Here is an 18,893-nt window from a genome sequence, read left to right as displayed (position 1 = left end):
CACACATAATAGATATGTGTAAACTGCAAGCTGACGCCGGTAAACAAAACCCAAAACTTTAAATGTTCCATTGAGAATATAGAACATTACCCACAGCGCTCAAAAATCTGTCAAAACGTTTTTAGTACAACTTTGGTAAGCTATGAAGCCGCAACGTTTGATGGATTGTCGGTGCATTAAACATACAAGTATTACTATGGTGTGTGTATAAGGACCTAAAATGGCACCTATAAGCAGACATTATCTGCCATTTTGTTTCGCAATATCATGCAAAACCAACTTTTCTTTTCTGGTATCTTCTGATCTGTATTTAGAATTTGCATAAGTAATGAAAATTTGAGCGCGTCCGTAGTCGATAAGAAGGTAGAGAAAAAGAAGAAGCTTATGTGGCATTCATCTTCCACTGTTGCCATTTCTAATATAAAGTAGCGTAAAGTTCTTAGCTGTCAGTAGACTAGCAATTAAAGTGTTACAAACTGTAGTGGGTTTACATAATTCACCCACAGGTTTCAAATTCATCTTCAAAATAAACCGTGACTCGACATTAGTTAAACTGTTACCAAGTTTTAAGCACATGCATTTCAGCAAAACTTTTTTTAAAATTCGGGCTCTTTTAAGTACATTTAAATTATGAAGCATATAATAACGGTTTCCCCCAGCCTGCCAATATACTTGTTGCGATGGAGTTATCAATATGATGTCATCATATTTGCATAATTTTTGATGATGCACATACACTTAACAAATCTGTTTTACTGGCATTATATAAATTAAATTATATGATTGTTATTAACATAGGTTTTTTTTTTTTTATATGGTTTAGCTCCATTTTTATATTTGTTATTATTGTGCAATGTAACACAGGCCGTACAGCAGTGGCAGCAACTGTAGGTCTTACAAGATCATATTCAGCTATTGTCTAAACATGAGTACAGCTTCCAATAACAGATGCAATATGCAAAGATGCTAGTTTAAAAAAAGAAAAAGTCACTTAAAAGATTGTAAAATAGTCCATATGAACATGAATGAAAACTGAAACATGCTTCGGCAGTATTTTATATTTAATTTTGCTGTCAATCAAAGAGGAATTCAGCCTCAGACCGGTCATCCAATTATCATGTGGAAGCCCAGGGAGCCCACTTCTCATTCACTTCTAGAGATGCTTTACTTGCGTAGGCGAGACAAAGCCAAGTATTTATTCAATGACTGTCTAGTTAGGCTGCAGCGGAACAAACCACTCTATGCTTCGAATAAATGAGAAGAAAGTCGCGTCAGCTGTCGTGAAAGTAGCGGATTCTGAACAAAACTTGAACGCATTCTAGCACATACTGTATTTAGTCAATGAAATGTAAACATAAAATTACATAGCTGAACTTCTCTTGCAGTCTTCAAGCAATCGCCACAGCAGTCTCTAATCTCCAGTAGGTCGGCAATTCAGGTCCATAACTTCAGAAGAAGGATTGGCCCTAGGGGCTGGGTCAGTTGGGCTGGAGTGCAAAGCGGGGCTGTGCGCGTGCCGTGGTTGGGGAAGTCTTACCACAGGGGCTCCAGACAATCACACGGTTGTTCAACGTTTGTTGGAGGCAGAATTTTTGGTGTGTTATTAGTCAATAGTTCTTAAATACTAGGCTATATATCCATTCATACAATGTATTACTTGAATTTGTTTCAAGACACTAATTTTTAAGGTGTAAATGGTAAATGGGTTATACTTGTATAGCGCTTTTCTACCTTCAAGGTGCTCAAAGCGCTTTGACACTATTTCCACATTCACCCATTCACACACACATTCACACACTGATTGCGGGAGCTGCTTTGCAAGGCCCTAACAACGACCCATCAGGAGCAAGGGTGAAGTGTCCTACTCAAAGACACGACGAACGTGACGAGGTTGGTAGATGGTGGGGATTGAACCAGGACAACCTCAGGTTGTTGGCACGGCCACTCTCCCAACCGCGCCACACCGTCCCTGTGTGGCGGATTTTAATTTGCAATGGCGCCGCGCCCTGATCATTTACATGTAGGAGAAACTATTAGGAATAATCCAAATTCAAAAGTTAGATTAATCAGATTTCTTTTTAAATCATTTGACAGCACTAGTTCAAATGTTTTTATAAGATAAATAATGATAATGGATTAATCTACATTAACTTGTTCATTTATTTTGACAGCCCTAGTAATAACACAGACACTTGTTACTCGGGATGTTTTTGGCATAATACGATTTGATTAGATTCTTGGGGGAAACAAACCAATTGTCGTATTAAAAATAATTTGTGATTCAAAATCAATACTTTTTTAATAACATTGGGTGCTAGTTATATGATTAACTACATTCCTCTAAAAAATAAACAGCTCTGATGTATTTCTATATTACTTAAAATAAAACTGGTTTTGTTTAATAAAATTCTACTCAAACATTTAATTAATTGTTAATAATTTAACAAATAAGACAACAAGATAAGTATCCCACACTTCTCTTTTCTAAAGTAAATCTGTACAGAAGACATGGGCATCTACATCAACAATATAATTTGCCTGAGTGGCTGGACAGGACAAAAAAAAAAGATAGATTTTTTTTTTATCGATTAGGAATAGTTACGAATAGGAATTGCAATTAATTACAAAATCTTTTTTTTTTTTGACACCCCTACTTGTGACGTAGGTTCGCATGTTTTGTAACGTAAATAATACGAGTAGGAGGGATGCTGTAGCAATGAAAGAAGACAGCCAAAAACACCCATATGCAAACTTGTACCATTGGAATCTATCTGTAAACTAAGCTCATGTAAAGAATTAGGGGTTTGAGGAACAGTGTGTGTGTGTGTGTGTGTGTGTGTGTGTGTGTGTGTGTGTGTGTGTGTGTGTGTGTGTGTGTGTGTGTGTGTGTGTGTGTGTGTGTGTGTGTGTCACAATGTAGGTCACATGGTTATAGGTGGGTGTGTGCAATATTAGATATTTGAGGAGAGCATATTAACCTGTGAATGAGGCTAGAGGAGAGGATACATTTGGGGTGCCACACTATTGGTTTACCACTTTATCTGACTCTTACCGTATTTTTAAGACTATAAGGCGCACTTAAAATCCTTTAATTTCTCAAAAATCGAGGGTGCACCTTATAAACCAGAGGACCTAATGTATGAATTAATTCTGGTTGTGCTTACCGACCTTGAAGCAATTTTATTTGGTACATTCTGTAATGGTAAGTTTGACCAGTAGATGGCAGTCTATCTGTGTGGACTGCAAGATGACGCTAGCAAGCAACACCAAAACGTTGTTTCATTGAGAATATAGTAAAATTATACACTACGCTCAAAAATCTGTCAAAATGTTTTAGTACGACTTTGGTAAGCTACGAAGCCGCATCGCTTGATAGAACGCAGAGGTTCACAACTACCTTAATCACCGGTACTGTGCTACAACCTACAGGTATTATTAGGATGTATGTATGAGGACCCAAAAACAGCACCTATTAGGAGACTTTATCTGGCGTTTTGTTTTGCATTACGCAAAACCAGTTTTTCTTACCTATTGGTACCTGCTGATGTGTATTAGGGATCTCCATAAGTCCAGGAAATTTGCACAAGTCTGCCATTGTAGTCCGCGCCGACACCAATAAGCTCCATCTTTTTCTCTATCCTGTTGTTGTGGGGCATTCATCCTCCACTGTGGTCATTTCTAATACAAAGTAGCATACAGTTCTAACATATCTGTCAGTAGACTCGCTGTGGAAGCGCTAAAAACTACCTGTACAACAAAGATGACAGGGAGACTCTGCTTTCGAAGTGGAGCCACGTAAATAAGACCGCCCACAAAACGTTGCATCCATTAGAGACGGTCAGAAAGCGGCTTGAGGATGGTAGGTAAAACAATCTGTGCAACATTTGGACCAAATATCTACCATTACATGTTATGTAGACCACAAAGAAGTGTTTTAAATGTAGAAAAAAAATCATAATATGGATGGATGGATGGATGACCCCTTTAATGCGTCTTATAATCCGGTGCGCCTTTTGTATGAAAATAGACTTGAATATACCAGCTCATTGGCAGTGTGACTTATAATCAGGTGCACCCTATGGTCCGGAAAATATGGTGTATGTTATTTTATTACTTCCGTTTATCATCATATTCATATTTCTTCACCTTTTTTTTTCAAAATTACTCGCATCATTCAAAGAAACAAAGACCCATTCTTATCCCTCCAGCGACCACCAGGAAATGTGGCCACAACACATACCATAAAATAATTTATAATACAAAAGGACTGATGTAAGACACAGCACTGACTTAACACAGAAAGACAAACCCAGGCTCACATTACAGGGCCAAGAGTAAACAGGCAGGCTACAATAAGACACTTGTACCACACCATAAGGACTCGTTTATAGTATACAGCAGGGCACTTCAACTGACGGCCTAGGGGCCAAATCCGGCTCAGGAATGACACCAGACCGTCCCGTGAGTTCAGTAAAACAAACTTGGAGGGGAATAACATCTTTCCTAAAACACTGGCGTGTTATATAGAGGATTTTTGACTAACCTTAAAGAACAGCAGAATGCCCTCATTATACAGACAATAGGGCTATTTTTTTCCTAATTTAGTGATGCTAACAAAATAAATAGACACAAATTAAATGTCCATAAATAGGAATAGGAAAACATGCTCTACCAGACCTGGGTAAATCAAGGTTCTAAAGTTCTAAAGCTTAGTGATAAATCAGATCGTAGGTGGGTTTATTTTTTATCCTTCGTGTTCATATTTCGCTGTGTTTGTTGCATTTTTGTTGCATTTCGCTTGATTGTAAAATATGTGGATCGAGAGGGGGTGTGACGTTCATAATGTTGTCAATATTCAGTGTTTTATCATTCATAGTTAATATTGTAAATCCCTCATTCTTTATTTTCATGTACATTCTGGGTGTCTCATTCAGTAAAAAAATTTAAATTTCATTCCGTTTTTTTAAGGCATAACGTTTTCAGCATTCAATCAGACATTATTGTGAGGTTTTGTAGGTGTTTCTAAACATGTGTTCCAAAACACATGTGTTCTAAATTTGGCCCCCCCGAGGCAAAATAATTGCCCAGGCCTGTGCTATACAGACAGAATTGTAACTTTGGATACAGCAGTGGTTTGTTACAGCCTGTCCCAAACCCCTGTTTGACCCTGTAACTGACAGTGGCAAACAGTAACAAAAAAAGTAATTTGTAGCACAGAGAATATTTCACAATATTTCCATCTCTGCAAAACTTGTGCAACACAGGAGTACTAAATGTAGCACAAATAGTCACTTGCAACAGACAAAAGTAGCCCAACTAGACAGGTGTAACGCAGGTGGGCGCCTACACGTTACACAAGTAGTCAGTAACGATAAGGCAGCCATATACATAGTTTGAGGTAGTAGACAACACTCACCTGTATATACATAGTTTGATGTAGTAGACAACCCTCATCTGTATATACATAGTTTGATGTAGTAGACAACACTCACCTGTATATACATTGTTTGATGTACAAACCCCGTGTCCATATGAGTTGGGAAATTGTGTTAGATGTAAATATAAACGGAATACAATGATTTGCAAATCATTTTCAACCCATATTCAGTTGAATATGCAACAAAGACAACATATTTGATGTTCAAACTGATAAACTTTTTTTTTTGCAAACAATCATTAACTTTAGAATTTGATGCCAGCAACATGTGACAAAGAAGTTGGGAAAGGTGGCAATAAATACTGATAAAGTTGAGGGATGCTCATCAAACACTTATTTGGAACATCCCACAGGTGAACAGGCAAATTGGGAACAGGTGGGTGCCATGATTGGGTATAAAAGTAGATTCCATGAAATGCTCAGTCATTCACAATCAAGGTTGGGGCGAGGGTCACCACTTTGTCAACAAATGCATGAGCAAATTGTTGAACAGTTTAAGAAAAAACTTTCTCAACCAGCTATTGCAAGGAATTTAGGGATTTCACCATCTACGGTCTGTAATATCATCAAAGGGTTCAGAGAATCTGGAGAAATCACTGCACGTAAGCAGCTAAGCCCGTGACCTTCGTTCCCTCAGGCTGTACTGCATCAACAAGCGACATCAGTGTGTAAAGGATATCCCCACATGGGCTTAGGAACACTTCAGAAACCCACTGTCAGTAACTACAGTTGGTCACTACATCTGTAAGTGCAAGTTAAAACTCTCCTATGCAAGGCGAAAACTGTTTATCAACAACACCCAGAAACGCCATCGGCTTCGCTGGGCCTGAGGTCATCTAAAATGGACTGATACAAAGTGGAAAAGTGTTCTGTGGTCTGACGAGTCCACATTTCAAATTGTTTTTGGAAACTGTGGACGTTGCGTCCTCTGGACCAAAGAGGAAAAGAACCATCCGGATTGTTATAGGCGCAAAGTTGAAAAGCCAGCATCTGTGATGGTATGGGGGTGTATTAGTGCCCAAGACATGGGTAACTTACACATCTGTGAAGGCGCCATTAATGCTGAAAGGTACATACAGGTTTTGGAGCAACATATGTTGCCATCCAAGCAACGTTACCGTGGACGCCCCTGCTTATTTCAGCAAGACAATGCTAAGCCACGTGTTACATCAATGTGGCTTCATAGTAAAAGAGTGCGGGTACTAGACTGGCCTGCCTGTAGTCCAGACCTGTCTCCCATTGAAAATGTGTGGCGCATTATGAAGCCTAAAATACCACAACGGAGATCCCCGGACTGTTGAACAACTTAAGCTGTACATCAAGCAAAAATGGGAAAGAATTCCACCCGAGAAGCTTAAAAAATGTGTCTCCTCAGTTCCCAAACGTTTACTGGGTGTTGTTGAAAGGAAAGGCCATGTAACACAGTGGTGAACATGCCCTTTCCCAACTACTTTGGCACGTGTTGCAGCCATGAAATTCTAAGTTAATTATAATATGAAACAAACAAAAAAAATTATGAGTTTGAACATCAAATATCTTGTCTTTGTAGTGCATTCAATTGAATATGGGTTGAAAAGGATTTGCAAATCATTGTATTCCGTTTATATTTACATCTAACACAATTTCCCAACTCATATGGAAACGGGGTTTGTAGTAGACAACACTCACCTGTATATACATAGTTTTATGTAGTATACAACACTCACCTGTATATACATAGTTTGATGTAGTAGACAACATTCACCTGTATATACATAGTTTGATGTAGTAGACAACACTCACCTGTATATACATAGTTTGATGTAGTAGACAACACTCACCTGTATATACATAGTTTGATGTAGTAGACAACACTCACCTGTATATACATAGTTTGATGTAGTAGACAACACTCACCTGTACATACATAGTTTGATGTAGTAGACAACACTCACCTGTATATACATAGTTTGATGTAGTATACAACACTCACCTGTATATACATAGTTTGATGTAGTATACAACACTCACCTGTATATACATAGTTTGATGTAGTATACAACACTCACCTGTATATACATAGTTTGATGTAGTATACACCACTCACCTGTATATACATAGTTTGATGTAGTATACAACACTCACCTGTATATACATAGTTTGATGTAGTATACAACACTCACCTGTATATACATAGTTTGATGTAGTAGACAACACTCACCTGTATATACATAGTTTGATTTAGTATACAACACTCACCTGTATATACATAGTTTGATGTAGTATACAACACTCACCTGTAGGCTCTGAACAGCGTGTCGCTCTCCTTGAATCCATTGTTGAGAAGCATATTGATCCCTTTCAGGGCCAGCTCGGCGTCGTTGACAGGCTCCTGTTCGCCGTCATCCACGGTGTCCCGGACGGCTTCCATCGGGCCCGCCATAGAAAGCTGGCCGCCACCACCAGCAGCAAACACCGGGGTGACGAGCACAATGTGGCCGAGAAAGGCTGCTGGTGGGCGGATAGGAGTCTGGCAGAGGCTCGCTCGCGCGTGCCGTTTGTTGACTTTTCTCAGCTGAAGACGCAGTCTGGACTTAACGCGACCATGTCTATTTTGTACCTTAAACGACCAGTGAATGAATACTGTTTTAGATATTAAGTATATTTTAAGGACGTTATTTGCCGCACGACAGTGCTGACTGTAATGCCGTCGACAGACACTCAGTCCGCAGCTGGTTTGTGTTCGAGACAAGGAAGTGTGCTGCCTTCAGGTAGAATTGGAATTATTAATACCTCGCTTGTAAACCTAGGAAATACACTGCAGGACTCATTCGCAAAAATGAGGGAATACTGCCACCGTTACTGCTATTTATTTTTATTTAAAGGCACCGAACATCGCGTAGCAAGAGTATGGATCGTTCGATTGGAAATGTACTTCTTAAATGTGGAAAAGTAAACGCGCCAAGTACTATGCTGTTAGGAAACACTTGAAAGTACTTGAATGCAACATCACAATGGGCGTGGGATTGGTTGCATGACGTCACTCCAGTTATATTATAAATCATTTACACATTCAGTTTTACCTACTGCTAGTTCAAAGATGTACACTAAATGGAATTTGTAAAGACATTTAATTGGAAGTATTATAAAATAGTGTACACACCAGTGGTCACAAAACAGGAATGCGAGGAATAAGAAACAAATCACTTTTTTTGTACTCCGAGGTAAACATTGTCTGGGTGATGCACTGTTATTTCTTAGGGTTTTAGTCTTCCAACTCCACTTAATGCAGGACAGTTTTTGGCATGGAGAGCCACATGGAGGAAAAATGCATGCAAAAGGAATGCAAATGCAAAATATAATCAAAACCATGGGAGTCTGATGCAGCAGACAAAATCACACATGAGGAAAGGAAATAACATCAAACGAGCACCATCAACTGCAAAGTATTCTAGTATACTGTAAATATTTGGTTCCATTTTGTAATAATAATAATAATTTGTCATCGCCATTCAACATAAAATATCTCTCATGATCGTTCTTAAAGTGCTGTGTTTTGTACACTGCAGCCATCACATATTCACTATAGCATTGATGAGTCGGTGTTGTTGATTTTTGAATAAATACATCCATCCATTACACACTCACACACATACACAAACTTCATGGTATATACAATCTTACACACACATTCTCTGTCCTGGTAAAACATTGCACATCATGGTTGGCTTTGGTGGTGGTCCCAAAAAAGACACAGTGAGGGCCTCATGCAGTTCAGCCCGGACAGTCTTTGAGGTTGACGGGGCCGAACACGTAGGACAACCTGGCGAACGATACAGACTCGCCATTGAGGTTCATGTCTTGGATGCACCCCACAAAGGACGAGGTGACGGGCGGCGTCAACAGAGATGACGTGTCGGCTGCAGAGAGTGAGACAAGTTTGGGTGTTATTTGGGGGGTTTGCAAAATAACACAAAGATCATTTTATTTCATGACAGTACATTGACAAAAGTGTTGAGATACACATCTTAAAAAAATCATTTATAATTAATCAGTGATGTAGGCTTGACATTACCATTGCTATTACCATTACTATTCCTTTTTTGGACAGTGATGTTCCGTCGTGTTACTTTGTTAAAACAATTACCATGTGGGATAAGTTTTGAGAAAGCCCGTTTATTTTCCCAGTGCACAAAGCAAGGCCCATAAAAGCACTGTTTTATGAGTTTGGAAAACTGTTGTTTGCCGTGAAATTGGAACATTTTCCAGTAAGGAATGAGGGATTTTAGAAATATTGAATAACTCAAACGTTAAATTAATAAATTGTATTTATTTTGGGGAATTTTTGATTCACAAATTATATGTTACATTTAAAAAAATAGGTGTTCAGTTATTTTTTATTACTAATTGTTATTATCTTGTTATTTTTTTGCATTTATTTGTGACTTTTGCTTGTTTTGTATTATTTATTTCATAATTGTATTGCGTTCTTACACTGAACAACAAATATAATTAAGTTACCTCATATAGACAAAACGCTAAAATTAAATATGACTTGTCAATTATTTAATAAAATAAATGTCATATAAATACACCATGAACTACAGTAAATACTGAAATAGTAAGTAATATAATAAAAATAATAAATACAAACATTTAAAAAATATTTAAGACTAAATTTTACATTTTGGGGAATTCGTAATTGTTGTATTTTCACAAATTTAATTAGTATTTTGTTTTGGTACAAAAAGACCTCCATTAACAACACCTACATTAGGTTGACCTTGTGATTGACCACAGGTGTCAAACTCAAGGCCCGGGTGCCAGATCTGGCCCACCACATAATTTTATGTGGCCCACAAAAGGCTCAAAAAAATGGGTTTCAATAAAATACTTATTTTTATTTTTTACTAAATACATTTGTTCTTTCAATTTTGACAGAAAAAAAAGAGAGAAAATGGACTGCGAATCCAGGCCCAAAACAATATGGAGAAAATACAATGATCTGGATGAACAAGAACATCCTTACATACGGAGAAAATCTCTGATGATTGGTTGGTGTTCGTGTGATGAGCCACAATTGGCTAAGATTAGGGTGAGACATTACGGACTGGCCAATCAGAGGCAAGAAAAGGCGGGTCATGAAAACTAGTAAGAAAAATTATAACAGTCACGCACTCATGTCACATGACGACGAGAGAGTCGGAGACAGCTGACGACGAAAAAAAAACAACTTAAAAATGGCAAAGGAATTCTCTCCCATAAATTAGATTTTTCTTTTAGTGATGAAGATGATTTGCAGGAAACCCACAATAATGCGTGTCCTTGGCCATATTTAGACAAATGTATGCGTTTAGAGTTTCAATACCCAAAACCTTAGTTTTTAGTGTTTACTCTATAAACCAAAATAATATCTGCTCTCTTCATCTAAGACGTCCAACACACATTTAAGAAAACACATTAAGGTGAATTGAATTCATGAAAAGTTTTACTGCACATAACCATTCCCTGTCATGGTATAGATGGATGCTGTTTTTTACTGTAGGTAAAGAAAATAAATAACAATAGAGGGGTGGGCCAAAGAAAAGGCAAACTAAATAAATACATACAGTGGGGTTCGGGGACCCCTAGAGGTAGTTGTAGGATGTCCCCAGCTAAATGACAGACAGTTAATAGTAATATTTGTACACCCTCAATTACATTAACATTAATATTATACATGTGGGCCCATAGATAGAAATGCCATTAAATGTAGCTTTGATGTAGCAAGCTACTTTTGCCGTGTAGCTTGCTACAATTCTCTTAGGATAGCTTCCTCTGTAGCTTAGTTACATTTAATCAAGAGTAACTTGTAATTTAGCTGACTGCATTTTCCAAGTAGCTTGCCCATCATTGCCTGTCAAGTCAAAGTTGACTCACCGGGGAAGCCCCCCACATAAAGGGGATACTTGCTGCTGGTGGTGACGGGGGACGGCGGTCCTATCTTGTACGTGTCCACTGTGTCCACGTGCAGCTGGACAACATGTTTCCTCTTGATGACTGTGGTACAAAGCATGTCATACTGTATGTACAGCATGTACAGTATTTGTATTTATGCGCTGACAGTGAATTTTACCTGATATTTTATGAAACATTCCATCGCAGAGAGGAGTTTTGGGCCGCACGGACGCCGCAAATTCCCCTTTGCCGTTGTTCACTCGTGCTACCACCTAAATGAACAAGAAGGTGGTAAAAGCTAGCGTCACGTTGTCTCGTGCCGTGTTGTTGCTCGGCAGACACTTCTTAAAAGTCACGTCTGAGTGTCGGACCATCAATCAAGTTATGTTTACTTCAGGGTTGTTATTATCACGGGCCATTTTTAGTGATCCATTGTAAAAAATATTCACGGCGTGAGGCCTCACCTCTCCATCGAGCAGGTAGATACTGATATAGTGACCCCAAGAGGTCAGGTCTTGCTGAGCATCACCGACGTGTAACAGGAGTCCGGTCGGCGTCCTCGGTCGGATGTTGAACAGCAACTCGAAACTTGATCCCACGGCAAACGAGTCATCTGGAATCCGCAAAGAAGTCGTTATTCTTTTAAATGCTGCATGGATGCACAGTCGCTCAACTTCTTTAGATAGCAAAGTAGTTGAGACCTAAAATAATTACAGTACTTGTAAGAATGAATTATAAAAATAACGTATTATAAATATCAAAATTTAAAGTGCAGTAGTAATATCCTATATCAAAAGCAAATTAAGGCCCGGGGGCCACATGCAGCCCGTTAAGCTTTTCAATCTGGCCCGACGGACATTCCCAAATATTTTTTTTAGATCTTTAAGATGGAAACTGTAACTGCCATTATGATGTGCAGTGATGTTTTCAAATGACCGTAAGTCTTGAACCATACAAAGTATTTCAATCGTTGGAATCTGCGCTTTGCATGATATAGTAGTTACTATGGTAATCTAATTAGTTACTATGGTAATCTAACTAGTTTCTACGGTAATCTAAATCACAGCAGCTCAGACGAGGCACCAAGCAGTGTGGGTGGGGAGCGTTTCCACAGAGTTTTTCCAGAGTGGCCAGCCTAAAAATGTGGGTGTCAGGGACAGACACAAAAGGAGATTTTTACAACAAAGTTCTACAGTTTAGTGATGTATCCGATATATCAGATTGTAGGTGTGTTTTTTTTTTACCCTTCGCATTCATATTTCGCTGTGTTTGTTGCATTTTTGTTGCGTTTCGCTTGATTGTAAAATATGTCGATTGAGAGGGGGTGTGACGTTCATATGTTGTCAATATTCAGTATTTTATCATTCATTGTTAATATTGTAAATCCCACATTCTTTATTTTCATGTACATTCTGGCTGTATGATTCAGTAAAAAAAATTAAAATTACAATCTGTTTTTAAGGCGCTCTGTCATAACAATTTTAGCATTCAATTATTGTGAGGTTTTGTATTAGTGTTCCTAAAAATAGATATATCGGCCTCCAGACACATTTTTTTCCTCTAAATTTGGCCCCCCAGAGTCAAAATAATTGCCCAGGCCTGCTATACCATTAGTATCAAACTCAAGGTCCGGGGGCCATATCTGGCCGGCCCCCTCATTTTATGTGGCCCGCAAAGGCCTGGAATTACCATGCATCTATTTGTTTCTAAATGTAGTCAACATTCTATTTTGACAGAAAAAAATACATGAATTTCACATATTTTAAACTTAATGTAATATTGCAACAAATATTATATTATTACACATTCCAAACATCAAAATAAGTACTTAAATATCTGCTTGACTCATTATTTTGAAGCATCTTTTTTCAATTATTTTTCGGTAAAAAACTGGTAGCTCGGTTGCCAGAATTTTACCGTAAAAACACAAGTCAAAAAATGTGTAATATTGTTTTGCCATTTACAGTAATACACCGTAAAAACAAAGACTGCAGAGTGGTACTGTTTTCCCATTTACATTTACAGTATACATTGTAAAAAACATGGTACATTTTATGGTAAAATTTTGGCAGCAAAACTTTACTTTAAAATCTATATGTTTTTCTTACAGTGCACGTAAAAATATATAACAATAAATAATTGTGTAATGCAGCAATTTAAAATGTGCAGTATAGGCCAAACATTTGGACACACCTTCTCATTCAATGCGTTTTCTTTATTTTCATGACTATTTACGTTGTAGATTGTCACTGAAGGCATCAAAACTATGAATGAACACATGTGGAGTTATGTACTTATTAACAAAAAAAGGTGAAATAACCGAAAACATGTTTTATATTCTAGTTTCTTCAAAATAGCCACCCTTTGCTCTGATTACTTTTTCGCACACTCTTGGCATTCTCTCGATGAGTTTCAAGCACACCTGTGAAGTTAAAAACCATTTCAGGTGACTACCTCTTGAAGCTCATCGAGAGAATGCCTAGAGTGTGCAAAGCAGTAATCAGAGCGAAGGGTGGCTATTTTGAAGAAACTAGAATATAAAACATGTTTTCAGTTATTTCAGGCCAAATAAATCAAATAATAAATAAATAATATACCATAGTAAGTAAACAAATTTTAAATACATAAATAATCCTATGTCAAAAAATAAATAAAAAATGGTTCAAATTTGTGAATCCTTTTTAAACGTGCTAAATAAAACGCAAAACAATGCTCGCAAAACGGTGGTAAGTGTTGATGAATCACATTCTAAATAATGATATTTGCAGAGTAGTTTTGTGAGTGCTATCAGGTTTGCACGGGTTTTAGTACAAGCAAACGTTTTATAAATCAGGCCCTAAGTGTGTGTATATGGGAGGGGTTTGAGGTGGCCCTTTAAGAGTCTTGGATATAGAGGCCCATAATTTAATGCTGACTGAGCAGTTTGCTCCTTGCCGCTATAACAACATTGGCTCTGTTGCTGCTGTGTTGTTGTTAATAAATGACCACGTGGTCAAAGAGAGCTATGTTTTCCACTTTCTCATGCACTGCACATCATTATTCAAGTTACAACGTACAGTAGTAGCTGTAACATGTACGGTCCTAGTACCTTTTCCGGATCATAGGGCGCACTCGTATGTTTAATGCGTCGAAAATCCATCAAGCGCTTACCAAAAGTCGTACTAAAACATTTTGATAGATTTTTGAGCGCCGTGTATAATGTTCTATATTTTCAATGGAACATAACATTTTTGGTGTTGTTTACTTGAGCCATATTGCAGTTTACACGTATCTCTTGTGTGTGACTGCCATCCATTGGTCACACTTATCATTACACCACGTACCAAATAAAATAACTTCGAGGTCGGTAAGCAACACCAAAATTATTTCGTACATTAGGCGCACACTGTTGAGTTTTGAGGGGAAAAAAAGATTTTAAGTATTTTGTATTTTGTTTATTTGAAGGACAGTGTGCAATTACATTAAGAAGATGGAAGATACGCCTTATAGTCCAGAAAAAGCAGTATATATGAGGCAATATTTCATGAACTCACTGATGATGACATACGCTCCATTCCCTGAGAAGTAGGCCCCTCTCTGGGTGTGGCCCTCAAAACAGGGTCCTGCTCCAAGATTGGTGGTCGGATGCAACATCGGTGCGCCGTTCATTTTAAAATTGCGGACACAGCCTGACACGGTTTGCCTGGGCAGGGACTTGGACTAGAAGTCAAAAATGACAAATCTGTGAGTACAACAGAAACGAGTGATGACGGAACGCTATTACCTTTAACTCTTTGTGGAGGTAGTCGGGCGCACTACCCAGGAACACGGGCGGCATGAAGTGTTTCATTGACGCCAGATCTTCCACAGTCAGCTGACCGTCCTGTGCTCGGATGCCGTCCACCACCAGTCGGAATTTCTTCTTCTCTAAACTGAACATGACCTGCGGGGAACATTGACAGCTCCGTTCATGAGGTACACCTGGACAACACCTGTATGACCAACACGTGTCCGACACGTCATATTTCTGTGATTGATCGGCGTTGTCTTCAAATTAGCCGTCTTTTTCCCAGCAACACGTCACTGGTGTGTGTGAGTGAGAGAAAGAAAACCTCTGACTCACTGAAACACTGGAAAAAATGCCACTCTTAAAAGAAGTTAAAAAATTGTTATATACAATAGGGTTGTCTCGATACCAATATTTTGGTACCAGTACCAAAATGTATCTCGATACTTTTCGATACTTTTCTCAATAAAGGGGACCACAAATTGTTTTATTATTGGCTTTATTTTAACCAAAAATCTTAGGGTACATTAAACATATGTTTCTTATTGCAATCGAAGAACAATTTTGTGCTTAAATATAAAAAAGTGAACATACTCGACAACTTGTCTTTTAGTTGTAAGTAAACAAACAAAGGCTTCTAATTAGTCTGCTGACATATGCAGTAACATATTGTGTCATTTCTCATTCTATCATTTTGGCAATATTATAAAGGACAAACTGTAAAAATGTATTATTAATCTACTTGTTCATTTACTGTTAATATCTGCTTACTTTCCGTTTCAACTTGTTCTATCTACACTTCTGTTAAAATGTAATAATCACTTATTCTTCTGTTGTTTGGATACTTTACATTAGTTTTGGATGATACCACACATTTAGGTATCGATCCGATACCAAGTAGTTACAGGATCATACATTGGCCATATTCAAAGTCCTCTTGTATCCAGGGACGTATTTCCTGAGTTTATAAACATAATATAAAAAATGAAATAAATAAAAAAAGATTTTGTGACGCTAAAAAAATATCAATGTAATCATAGTAGTATCAACTAGATACACTCCTGTACTTTATATCATTGCAGTGGATGTCAGGCGTAGATCCACCCATGGCATTTGTTTACATTGTGACGCCGGTGAGCTATTGTATCCTCCTACGGTGTGTAGTGAAGCATGTTTAGCTATTCCTCGTCCTGCAGGGATGATACTTGTAAGAAATTCACTTTATTTGTCGCCATGGAGGCGAAGATTAGTGATTTAGAAGTAGCTAAAACACTGCAGACGTTAGCTGCTAGCTAGCTAGCCATGTTTTAAATCTTCCTGAGGGCGTTTCAGTGTTATAGCTTCACCTTTATCGTTAGTTTTCAAGCCAAAATGCGTCCATTCTCCCTTTTCTGTCTACACACTGTGACTGCTTGTAAGTACTCTATAATTGTGTGCTGCCGAACATGCTCCTCTGCTCGTAAAACCAGCAATGTCATGAAGTGACAACGACGCGCCGTCATGCCTGTAAAAGAAAATATGGCGAACCGGAACAGAGTACAGTACCGTTTTTGATTTATTAGTACCGCAATACTGTAATAGTACCGTACAAACCTAATACACAAGTTATTTTTGCTTGTAATGCACAATAAAATCTGCAAATGGAACATGTCAAAAATGTCTTGGTAGGATTTCTTTAAATAAGACAAATATGTAAGCTTTAAAAACATAAAAGTGATCTTGAAATGAGCAATTAAGACTTGTTATTAGCTATACTTACTAGTATTGTGAAGTTTTGAGTCTTATAACAAACTTGCAGTGGCGGGCCGTGCGTTTCCCACCCAGGCCTTCAGTGATGTCCGACTTTAATGATTACCTCTCAAAATACCATCATTGATGTCACCACATGACCATTGCTGGAGAAATACTAAACAGGAACACATTTACGCACTACTGGGCATTGAATCCCCACGAACAGTGTACATAACGGGTTATTTTCTGGCACATTTAAAAATCAATAAACCCGCATCAGCAATTAAAACATATCTTATGTGGTACTGTCAAAATTAAAATTGCAAAAAACATCCTAAACGTGAAAAAATAAAGAAATAAAATATCTGAACTCACAATCTGTAGAACCAGTTCGAGCTGCCGGGGTTGGCCAACATCGTCTCACAAGATGTAGTTTCTCTTTAAATATCCTTTTTGAAAATGGCCTTGCAAATATATGTGTTGTCTTGTCTAATCATAAAAGATGCAGACGAGGCATGTTGGCTGACTTCTTAAAGTTTACTCCACAAGGTGCTCATCGAAAACATCCCGCTGCCTGCATGGCTAAACACGGCTGCGCATGCTCTGCACTACTGTGGCATGCTGGGTAATGGAGTTCTTGTGTTACCTAGCTCATAACATTGCTATATATCTGCCTCAGGCTATCTAGAACAGTGGTCCCCAGCCTTTTTGTACTTGCGGACCGGTCAACGCTTGAAAATTTGTCCGGGGGGGATTATGTTTTTTTGTTTGTTTTGTTTTGTTTTTTGTCATAAAGAAATACAATCATGTGTGCTTACGGACTGTATCCCTGCAGAATGTATTGATTTATATTGATATATAATGTATATATTGTTTTTTATGTTGATTTAATTAAAAAATCTCCTCTCTGAGCTGCCACCTTACCGTGGTAGAGGAGTTTGCGTGTCTCAATGATCCTAGGAGCTATGTTGTCCGGGGGCTTCCATGCCCCCTGGTAGGGTCTCCCAAGACAAACAGGTCCTAGGTGAGGGATCAGACAAAGAGCAGCTCGAAGACTTCTATGGAAATACTAGAACCGAGACTCAGATTTCCCTCGCCCGGACGCGGGTCACCGGGGCCCCCCTCTGGAGCCAGGCCCGGAGCTGGGGCACGACGGCGAGCGCCTGGTGGCCGGGCCTGTCCCCATGGAGCCCGGCCGGGCACAGCCCGAAGAGGCAACGTGGGTCCCCCCTCCAATGGGCTCACCACCCATAGCAGGGGCCATAGAGGTCGGGTGCAATGTGAGCTGGGCGGCAGCCGAAGGCAGGGCACTTGGCGGTCCGATCCTCGGCTACAGAAGCTAGCTCTTGGGACGTGGAACGTCACCTCGCTGGGGGGGGAGGAGCCTGAGCTAGTGCTCGAGGTGGAGAAGTTCCGGCTAGACATAGTCGGACTCACTTCGACGCACAGCAAGGGCTCTGGAACCAGTTCTCTCGAGAGGGGATGGACTCTCTTCCACTCTGGCGTTGCCGGCAGTGAGAGGCGACGGGCTGGGGTGGCAATTCTTGTTTTCCCCCGGCTCAGAACCTGCATGTTGGAGTTCAACCCGGTGGACGAGAGGGTAGCGTCCCTCCGCCTTCGGGTGGGGGGACAGGTCCTGACTGTTGTTTGCGCTTACGCGCCAAACAGCAGCTCAGAGTACCCACCCTTTTTGGATTCACTCGAGGGAGTACTTGAGGGTGCTCCCCCGGGTGATTCCCTCGTTCTACTGGGGGACTTCAACGCTCATATTGGCAACGACAGTGAAACCTGGAGAGGCGTGATTGGTAAGAATGGCCGCCCGGATCTGAACCCGAGTGGTGTGTTGTTATTGGACTTTTGTGCCCGTCACGGATTGTCCATAACGAACACCATGTTCAAGCATAAGGGTGTCCATATGTGCACTTGGCACCAGGACACCCTGGGCCGCAGTTCCATGATCGACTTTGTAGTTGTGTCATCGGATTTGCGGCCTTATGTTTTGGACACTCGGGTGAAGAGAGGGGCGGAGCTTTCTACCGATCA

The 18,893-nt window shown here is 39.3% G+C and overlaps 2 protein-coding genes across 3 annotated transcripts in view; both read right to left on the bottom strand.

The window, feature by feature from the left end:
• LOC133630851 (tetratricopeptide repeat protein 39C-like) overlaps positions 1 to 8,200 on the bottom strand; it is a 51,318-nt gene extending 43,118 nt beyond the window's left edge. Inside the window, exon 1 of the mRNA XM_062022658.1 lies at positions 7,714 to 8,200. Within this exon, the coding sequence (XP_061878642.1) occupies positions 7,714 to 7,859 (146 nt within the window). The 5' untranslated portion in view covers positions 7,860 to 8,200. The remainder of the gene's footprint in view (positions 1 to 7,713) is intronic.
• Positions 8,201 to 8,416: 216 nt separating this feature from the next.
• The window catches only part of LOC133630849 (laminin subunit alpha-3-like), a 288,676-nt gene continuing 278,199 nt past the window's right edge, over positions 8,417 to 18,893 (bottom strand). For both annotated transcript variants that reach the window (XM_062022652.1, XM_062022651.1), the window contains 6 exons: positions 15,117 to 15,275; positions 14,887 to 15,052; positions 11,818 to 11,966; positions 11,532 to 11,625; positions 11,336 to 11,455; positions 8,417 to 9,336 (listed from right to left, as the gene is read on the bottom strand). In XM_062022652.1, the coding sequence (XP_061878636.1) occupies positions 9,191 to 9,336; positions 11,336 to 11,455; positions 11,532 to 11,625; positions 11,818 to 11,966; positions 14,887 to 15,052; positions 15,117 to 15,275 (834 nt within the window). In that variant the 3' untranslated portion in view covers positions 8,417 to 9,190. The remainder of the gene's footprint in view (positions 9,337 to 11,335; positions 11,456 to 11,531; positions 11,626 to 11,817; positions 11,967 to 14,886; positions 15,053 to 15,116; positions 15,276 to 18,893) is intronic.

Source organism: Entelurus aequoreus, linkage group LG16 (assembly GCF_033978785.1).
Source record: "Entelurus aequoreus isolate RoL-2023_Sb linkage group LG16, RoL_Eaeq_v1.1, whole genome shotgun sequence".
NCBI lineage: Eukaryota > Metazoa > Chordata > Actinopteri > Syngnathiformes > Syngnathidae > Entelurus > Entelurus aequoreus.
This window is presented reverse-complemented; position numbering and strand designations above follow the sequence as displayed.